The sequence below is a fragment of the Carlito syrichta genome, unplaced genomic scaffold, assembly GCF_000164805.1.
Source record: "Carlito syrichta isolate Samal-C Ts95f unplaced genomic scaffold, Tarsius_syrichta-2.0.1 Scaffold311602, whole genome shotgun sequence".
Classification (NCBI taxonomy): domain Eukaryota; kingdom Metazoa; phylum Chordata; class Mammalia; order Primates; family Tarsiidae; genus Carlito; species Carlito syrichta.
In genome coordinates this window covers 356,726-366,216 of record NW_007255698.1, presented here as the reverse complement: position 1 = coordinate 366,216, position 9,491 = coordinate 356,726, and the positions used below count along the sequence as shown (strand labels likewise).

At 44.0% G+C, this 9,491-nt stretch overlaps 1 protein-coding gene across 1 annotated transcript in view; it reads left to right on the top strand.

Annotated features, from left to right (window-relative positions):
- The window catches only part of BET1 (Bet1 golgi vesicular membrane trafficking protein), an 8,315-nt gene extending 279 nt beyond the window's left edge, over positions 1 to 8,036 (top strand). The window contains exons 2-4 of the mRNA XM_008068853.1: positions 3,626 to 3,750; positions 5,378 to 5,434; positions 6,946 to 8,036. Of these exons, the coding sequence (XP_008067044.1) occupies positions 3,626 to 3,750; positions 5,378 to 5,434; positions 6,946 to 7,101 (338 nt within the window). The 3' untranslated portion in view covers positions 7,102 to 8,036. The remainder of the gene's footprint in view (positions 1 to 3,625; positions 3,751 to 5,377; positions 5,435 to 6,945) is intronic.
- Positions 8,037 to 9,491: the final 1,455 nt, after the last annotated feature.

Here is a 9,491-nt window from a genome sequence, read left to right as displayed (position 1 = left end):
CAGGCTGGAGCGGGGGCGGAGGCCTGGGGCGCGTCCGGGGGTCGCTCGGGGTCGCGCCTCGAAGCCGGGGACCTTCGGGCGAGGTGGGCGGCGCGGGGTCTGATGACTGCGCTGCTGTGGGCGCAGGGGTCCTGGCGGGACGACGGGTCGAGGCGGCCTTCCCAAGCGCCTCCCGTCCCACCCGGCAGTGTCGGGGCAGCCCTGGGACCCCGGGGGCCGGGCGGGTCGCCAGGAGGCTGGGTGGGCTGGGCTCGAGGAATTTAGTGGCCCCTGCAGTGACGCCCGGCGTCAGGACTACTACCTTGGCCCTGAGGCACTCCAGGGGACGCGAAGTTACGAAGGGAAGACGCTGCTGAGGCAGCTGACAGGAGACTTGAGGACAAGCGAAAGCAGATAAAGTCGTTCTAAAGTCAGTCGTTCTGATACGATTGAAAAAGGGAAGAAACGTTTTCCAAACTGTCCGAGATTTAAAGTCCATGAAAGTTGCCAATGCCTATAGACTTTTATAGAGATTCCTACATTGTGGTTTGAGAGAATTTTTTTTTAATGAATACTTGGATCATACAAAGAAAGAGGTCTAGACAAATTGAAGAGAAAAAATAATTTTGAGTAAGTGTGATGTGCCTAAATGCTTTTCATTTTCATCATCACTCACAGCATTTACTCTGCACTTGGGTAAGCTGGGCATTCTCGGTGTGTCGCCCTGTGTGTGCCTTCAGTCTAGCTAGGGAGGAGCGACATGTGCAGAGGTGATAGGAGTGGCCCCGCCACACATTCAGTTGCTAGACAAGCTGTACAGAGACGACCCACTGTGTGCCTGTGGAGACCCAGGAACTTGGGCTAGACTTGAATAATGGCAGGCGAGAGAGGGGAGTTTCAGATGGGAGGATAGCCGAAAAAGAAAAATTAAAAATTAAAAAAAAAAACCAGTGTAGGATTAGAACTGTGAATAGTGTCGTTAGGGGATCAGGGTTAAGCCAGTCTGGTTGATGTAGGGACATGGGTCACACTCTGGATTTTTTCAGTAGCCCTGGAGTTCTTTTGAATATTTTTCTGTTGCAGAGTCCCTTGTTAAGATGCAGGAAAGAGACGTGCGAATGGCTCTCAGTCAAGACTATCCATTAGAATCACTGGGGAAGTATTAAAAGTACTGTTACCTGGACCCCAGGCTCTCGGACCCGGGCTCTCAGAGGCAAGGTTAGCAGCATAGACCACTCCTTCCACCCCCAGCCTTTTTCAAACTTCCCTGTGGTGAGAGGAGAGGTGATGACTTGGGTAACTTGCAACTTTCAGTAGTTTACAATAGCCTTTTCCTAAATCTTACCTTTTTTTTTTAAAGCATGTGTTGACCTGGACTCTTAAATTTGGGGTAATGGTGAATCTGATCGATTTTCGTGTTTGCAGAAGCTGCCACGCTCCACGTGGATCTCAAAGTGATGGTGCTGGGCTATTGATAGAAACCATCCAAAAGAAGCGTTCGACTAAATGAACAGAGGCAGGGGGGTCTTGGTACTCATTGGCTTTTCTACACCTTTCCATAGTGGTAATTTACCCAAAAGAGGTGACTGTGTCTGGAATATTAGCTCTTGCATTTTGTTTGACTGGTAGTCTAAGGGCAGATCAGCTCTTTAGTAGAAGCAATGTTCATTGAAAGATTTCTGATAAATGAAATGAGAATTTCACTTTGGATAAATGGAAGGGTGTGGAAGAACTCTAAAAATTAAAACACATGAAAGAAGCTAAACAAAGGAAAGAAAGCAGATAGTTATTAACTTAGAATGACTTCCTTGGTGAAATTATCAAGTTATGAAATTCAGCCAGTCAGTACTTATTTATTGGGTAAAGTGTTCTGTACTCAGAACCTGAGTCACATAGGATAAGATGTTCTTTTCTTTGTGGATCTTGGCCCTTATTTAAGGAGAGTTTGCACAAGGTATGGTGGATTCATGGAATGAGGATGCATTGTATCATGGGTATGTTGTCAAGTGGGGGAAGTGTCACGCCAGGTCTGGAGTCCTGAACTTTATGGAGGGCTTTGTGAAGTGTGTCAGCAGTGGAGAAAGAGTAGATAGCACACTCTCTTCTGTTGGGAACTTACTTTCCTAGTTGTTGTGTGATGGTGGTGGGGGCTGTGTGGGTGTCTGCTGATACAAAGTGCTCATTAGTGGGGGAGGTAGAAGCAGCATGAGAGCCAGCGGCACATGACTCCCTTCCTGTGCTGTGACTGCCCTCGGCTCTGTTTAGCAGGGGGTTTGTGCTCAGATGCTCCCGCTGTGCCTTGCCATGTGGGCGTTTATGGGGGTGTGCAGTGATGGGTGACCCAGACGTGTTTGCCTGGAGGGCAGCATCAGTGTCACATGCAGTCAGCTTTCAGGACTCCATAAGTGGTGCTGCTTGGAGAGCAGGAAGTATGTGCTGTGCCCTCCAAGGGCTTCCCAGTCACACCTCCATCACCCTGGACCCACGGTCGTGGCCTCCTGTCCTGTTCCTCCCCACTGCCATGTCTGCCCTTGGAGCACAGAGTCCCTCCCCCACATTCTTGGCTCCTGTGGAATCCGTTTCAGCCTTTGCAGTTGAGTCCCCCATCCAGACTGCCAGCCACTCTGTAGCTGGGGTCCTCATTTGTCTGATGTCCCAAGCTCCAGCTCTAGATTGGTGCAGCATCCACCTCTGGGGCAAGCTCAGCCTTGAGCCTTTCTGTAGGAAGCTCCCTGTCGAGAGGATGGGCCACTGCAGCATTGCCTCTGCAGTGCGTCTCATCTTCCTGGTGATTTTTGCGGTTCTGTCACTTGTCTCCATCATTCTCTTACTCTTGATTCCAGGCTGTCACCCATTCTTCAGCAGATGGCCCTTTTTTCCCCTTACTGAGAAAATTGATGGCAACAATTATGTAAAAAAATACATTAAAAAGTGTAGTTAACTGGCACCCTCCACTGTGTTCCGCCCCTGGGTCTTCGCATGTGCATACAGGTTCCCTGTTGCGGGCTTTCCCCACCTTTCTGTACGTCTGATGGGTGTTTGTGCCCTGCTGGACAGGGTGGTGGCCTGCATTCTCAATGTCACCCTAGAGACCCATAAGAGTAGTGCCTGGGCAGGTCGGCAGCTGTAAAATGAGGATGTGCTGAAGAGTGAATGGGTCCCCCAACTCCATCTGGGTTCCCATGAATGATGCCCTGAAGCGCTCCTTACCCTCCTCAGTCTCTAAGAGGAAGAGGTACCAGCCAGGGACCCTCCCTCAGTGGGAGCTCCTTCTGCTGTGTCCCCCGCTGGCTCCCTTTCCCTCCTGGCCACTCTTCTTCTGTGGGTACTTTCAGAGCTTTTTATTACCACAAGCATTTCTGGGGAGCTGGGGTGTGTCCTGAACACCCAAGTCAGTTCCTGTGTCTTGCTTTCTGAGCAGTCTGCAGGCCACTACGATATTGGAGATGAGCGGCCTGGTCTCTGCCCAAGACAGGCAGTGGGAAGGTTTGGCATGGGCACTGAGTGGTTATCAGCCTTTAAGATTCACCTGGGGTAGGCGATACTCACTCACGTGCTGTGTGCCACCCTCGGGGCCTCTCCTGACTGCGGAGGCCCTGGCAGTGCTGCTGCTGCTGCCAGTGTCCATGTGCCTCTGGCCCTGCAGGTGAAGGGGCCCCTCCCAGCGCCTACGGCAGCCATGGCTACACGGGCAGCGGGTACAGCGCCTGCGAGGAGGAGAACGAGAGACTCACGGAGAGCCTGCGTAGCAAGGTCACTGCCATCAAGTCTGTGAGTACCAGGGTTGCATGCCTTTAGCCTACATGCTCAAACACACGTGTGCACACTCGGAAGCTAGATTCTTATGGCATCTGACTTGGAAATGTAGTGCCCAGGTTCTGGTTTTGTGGTTGAAGTGCACTCAAGATGTAGGCCATGCTATGGGAATGGGAGAAAATGCGGCAAATCAGAAGATACCGTGTGTTTCTTTAATTTGTTAGAACTCCAGTTGGCTTTTTTAGTGGTAAAATGTAGACCATCAGCTGTCGGCTGCAGTGTCTGGAGCACGGCCACCTACTCACCCCAAGTAGGTCTTCTGACTTTCTTTCCTCTTGGCTCCTTAGGTTTGTCCTTCCTCTCAGTCACCCAGTCCTATGCTTTTTTCTAATGTTTCTATCTTTGCTTTTCTATTTGTAACACTGTTCCCTAGTTTTCTTATTTGAATTGAACTGTGTCACATGTTAGAGTAAGCATGCTATACCCTTAGAAAGCATTCAGGAGATGCCCATGCTGCTGAAACTTAGTTGGTATTTTTTTATAGTCTTTAGAAAATCAAATTATATTCAGCCTGGAGACTACTGTGTTCTGAAACACAATTGTTTTCAAAGTCAGATTAAGCCAAAAAAGTTGATTTACAAACTAAGTGATATTGTAGAATGTTAATTTTTAAAATGTGACATTTTCAAGGACTTCAGAATTAAATACTTTAGAAAAACTTCAATATTGATAACTTAGATTCCTTATTAGAAGAAAGCTGCAAGTTTCTGGACAATTTTTCCTTGGCATGAACGGCAGGTGTAGAGAGTAGCTGGGCGATTCAGGCTCTCTAGCTTTATAGTTACTTTACCATCTCTGCATTGTTTAATTTGAGGAAAATGCTCATAATCTGAGCTATAGAATTCTAGTATTATTTTGGATCTATATTATCCCGTAAGCTTTCATGCAAATGAAGTTAAGAGCAATATTTGCAGTGTTTTGCTAGGGTTTTCAGTAGTTGATTGTATTCAAATATCGTGCATGTGACGCTTTTAATGAATTTGTCCTATGTAGTATTAGATAGTTTGGGTTTGAATAGACTTCATATTGTCTCCTGTCAGCTCCAGTGCTTCTGCATAGCTTCAAAATGTAGGTAGCACTAATTGGTACATTTTCCCCCATTTATTATTGTAGTTTAAAGAAAAATAGTCTTTAAAATCTAAAGAAATAATCAATTTAGACATATAGTTAAAGTAATGTCACGTTTAATTAGGAAAATGTTAAATACGTCTGGATTTGAATTGTGATACTGGTACTTTTAAAACGTCAGAAGGAAATAAACAGATAAATGATTTTGTAGGAATAAAATAAAGACAAAAAGCATGCAAGGATAATAGACTCAAAAGCTGTCTATACCAAACTAAGAAAGATAAAATTAAAATAGAAGGAGAAAATGTCCACAGTTGGCAGGAGTAGAAATTCTAAGTTTACTATTTATTAATTTTAGTGGGAAAAATATCAGAAGAGGAGAGAATATTTTATATTTCTACAAGACAGTTTCATTTGAGAAAATGTGTATGCTTAGAATGGCATTATTCTTTTTACTTTGTAACACTTGAATACCTTTCCATGAGTAATAATATGTGTGCCTTTTTCTTTATAGCTTTCCATTGAAATAGGCCATGAAGTTAAAAGTCAGAATAAATTATTAACTGAAATGGTAAGTGGTTATGATTTTAACTTTAAGAAATATGATCAAATATTCTCAAATCTAGTCAGTTAATTAGGACTAGTACTATTTCAACTTTTATCCATTTTGACGTCATAAGTCCTGGGTTCCATCTTTTTGTAACTACTCTGTTTGGAGCAACTGTGAGATTTATTTTTGCCATACTTTTGCATTGTCCATCTAGCCTACACAGGTGAGTGGGAGAATAGGGGAAGCCAATGTATCCTTAATCCTGTGTTTAGAAACACTGTTAATGACTCCATGGCCATTTTGAGTGGTCTTAGACATTTCAGTGGGTAAAGACTACTAGTAAGTTATTACCCACATAATCAAAAAACACTTTATATCCACCACCCAGGTGTCTTTCACTTGATAGAAACTTACTGCTTTGCTTGATTTTCTAAGGATTCTGAGCAAAACATGCCTAGATGTGAGCAGCCCAAGCCTTACCTCTAACAATATGCACCTTTTCTTGTTAGAGCCTCCTCCCATCCGTTAATGTTGATTTTGTATGTCACACTTCTCTGGATCTTCCAGGTTTCACCACATGCTCTTAAATCTGTACTGTTCAGAAATGAACTTGGCATTGAAAGAAATATTCTGGCGGAGCTTGTGTGCTGTAGTCCCCTAGACACCTTTGAAAAGACATGTGTCTGGTTCTTGCTTTAAGTACACTGATTCCAAACTTCACGGAAAGGGATCTAGGCATAAATATTTAGACAGAGGTGTCCTGGGTGGCCTAGGGACACAGCCGTGGTGAGGGCCCGTGAGTCTGAAGTGTGTGAGCCACTTGGAGACTGAGCCATGCAGAGGCGGTTCTCACGTGGGCCTGTGCGTCTCGGGGTGTGGAGATTCCCGTGGAAGAGTGTGTGATGCTTCTAGTCCATGCCAAGCCCACTTGTCTTCAGGACTTTTCCAGCCATGTTTTCATGTGTTACTTTTCCCATCTATATTTATAGTCCTTACCACATCTCACTACCTCTGTGTGATAGTCTCTGAACTTTCAGTAGACCCCACTTATTCAGAGTCAGCTGTCTAAACAAAAGGCTCCTAAAAGCAAAGGTACATTTAAGTACTAACCACATTAAATTTGTGGTGAATTCCTCTCCTTGGGTAGAGTCCACCATTTGACCTTGCGAGCAACGTCACACGGAAGGTGGGAGAGCAGCCTGTGTGACAGTGCACACACTGCCCACCTTCACTTTTGTGGTGCTTGATTTCAGGAACACCTGAATCATCTGAATTGCTCAGTGTTGCATTTGCTCTGTGAGGCTGAAAGAGGTGTTTATTGGGTAATGAAAGAGCTTTGGGTTTGCTGAGAGAATTGCTTTATTTTACATGAAGTAACCAGGCTGGTTTCTCAGGGTTATAAACAGACTCCTGAACTGATTAAACACCAGAATTGTCATTAACCATGTATCCACGGCAGCTGCTCTTGACTTGGATATGCATGTGTAGAATGTTTGAGCCTGTTACATTTTGTGTTCCTTTACCTCCTCCAGGATTCACAGTTCGATTCTACAACTGGATTTCTAGGGAAAACCATGGGAAGACTGAAGGTTTTGTCCCGAGGAAGCCAGACGAAGCTGCTCTGCTACATGATGCTCTTCTCACTGTTTGTCTTCTTTGTCATTTACTGGATTATTAAACTGAGGTGATGCTCACAATTGTGGGTTTGGGATTTGTTCCAGCTTCCTGGCTTGGAGTGCCACTTGGATTAAAATCAGCATTGACACATTCCTAGTTTTCAGTACTGTGGCCTTTTTCATTGAAGATGACTGAATTTTTGTTTTATAAATCACATTAGATAACACAGTGCTCTTTGAATACTGTTTCTTGGTGACTCATTGTGGCCCCTATTTTCAGGGGTATGAGATGGTGGGGCTCTATCAGTGTTTTTTCCTGTTGTTTGCCAACTGTCAGACTAAACTGTTCTGCTGTCCCTATAAGTGTAGGTTCCTGCCCCATGTAAAGAAAGTTAGTGGGAGAGTGACAGGAGGCCCAGAGAGCCTGTGGAGTGGCTGTGGGGAATGGCCACTGGTTCTCAGCTGCTGTTGGCTATGTTGGTATGCCCCGTTTCCTTCATCTGATTAAAATTGTAGGACAATTTCTCTTTACCTACCGTCTTCCCAGTAATCCTTGATAATATGACCCTCTACCATCTCTGCCCAGAGATCTCGTCCTTTAAACAAAGCTTATTATTTCTAGTGGGGTCCGGTATACATGTGTATTAGTATAATGTTTGTTCTACATTCACTTTATAAATTCCAATGACTTGGCTTGTAATAGTTTTATGATTTTTGCTACTTAGGTAGGCCATTTAATTGTCATTTGTGACAGAATAATGTGAAGTAATTGCTAAACTCTGAATGGAAATAGTGGTCACGAAACTCAGGCATTGGACTTGGAGTTATGAGTATTGTTGCTTTAATCTGGTATATTTGTTTATGGAAAGCAAAACACAAAGGTGGACTGTTGAGTAAAAAGAAATATTAAAATATTGTTAAATACTCTGTACTGCTACTATTTTGGAAGTTACTCGTTTGTAGGCTCCAAAAATAATTTTTTAAATAAAATATACTAATTGACTTGCTTCAGTTTTCTTTTATATTCTTGGTGTAGAATCTGAGAAATGGTCCCAAAAACTGAGTTTTCACCCAAATCAAGCAAAGTTAACTTGTATTATGTGTCGGAACTTGCTTCAAACAAATCAGCAAATCTTGATTACAGTCTCAAAAATCTCTTTAGTTCTCTATGTTTTGGGTTATGATTCTGTCTTCTATGATTTTGCTGCACTTTCAGTTCTTTTTGCTCGGCCCTGGTTACCTGTCAATTCAGGTTATCTTTTTTGATTGCATTTGTTGTCCTTTGGGCCTCTGTTTGAGAGTTTAGAAACACTAAAGCCGAGAGGATTACATGATCTGGAAAGGCCTGAGGGAAATGCCGTTTTGAGCTGGGTGACGTGAATTCATGTCTCTGCTCCTCTACTTGCTTGGTGTTTTTGACCTTGTTGTCTTCACTAGGTCACCTATTTCAGAGGACTGTTGTGAGAAGGAGACAATATACTGCAAAGTGCCTGACACGTGACAGTTACTCAACAAATGCTAGTTTTTATGATCATTGACAGAAATTAAGTGTCAGAAAACGGACAAGATAATAGGTTGGTTTGAGGCTTGGAGGTGGGGATGTAACCTCCAAGCAGGTATTCTTGTCAGGTGGTTGGGAAGTGACTCAGTCATTCAGGAAACTTTTAACTGTGTGATCTATGCCAAATGTGTGACACCAGAACTCAGGGGAGATGCAGAAATTATGGTCAATAATTACAGCCTGACAAAGGGAAGAGCGGAAGGCCAGAGAAATTGAAAAGTGAAAACAGGAGTGGGAATGGGAGATACCTGCCTCAGGAATGGAAATAGAGGTTATCCAGCCAGTGTTGGCCAGGAAAGGGGACTTTCAGAACTGCTTGGCTATTTTATGACAGTTCTTTGTATAGTATCAAAACACTTTAAATAAAGTTAGTATTGTCAGGGAAGTGGAGACCGTGGGAACAGGGTATTGGGTGATGGAAGCGATTCTCATCTCTGCACGGTTCAACGTTTCCTACTTGGTGGTGGTTTTTCCAAGAACTATGGGAAGTGGATCCCTACCTGGCATTTTGTCTCACTCTTCCTTGTCAATGTGTCTGCTGAGATCCCCACGGCAGGGAATGCCTGTGGGCGCAGGGCCTGTGCCTTTCCCACCAAGACCCTTCTGCCTGCACCTTCTTTTTCCCTCTGAAACTAGTATGAACATTGCCAGCATCAGAATTCTGGCAAAGAACCCTAGCACCTGCATGCATAAAGAACTTCTGATCTGTAAAATAAACGAATTTTCCTAATTTTTCAGTGCTTTTAAATTTCAAATTATGTATTGAATTCACTTCTTTGAGAGAAAGTGCTTGATAATTTGAACTTATTCTGTCAGTAAATACGTTATAAGGTTATACTGCTGAATAACCTTGACTGAGTATTTACAGGGACACAGAATAGCATTGTGGTAAGTCTGAGAG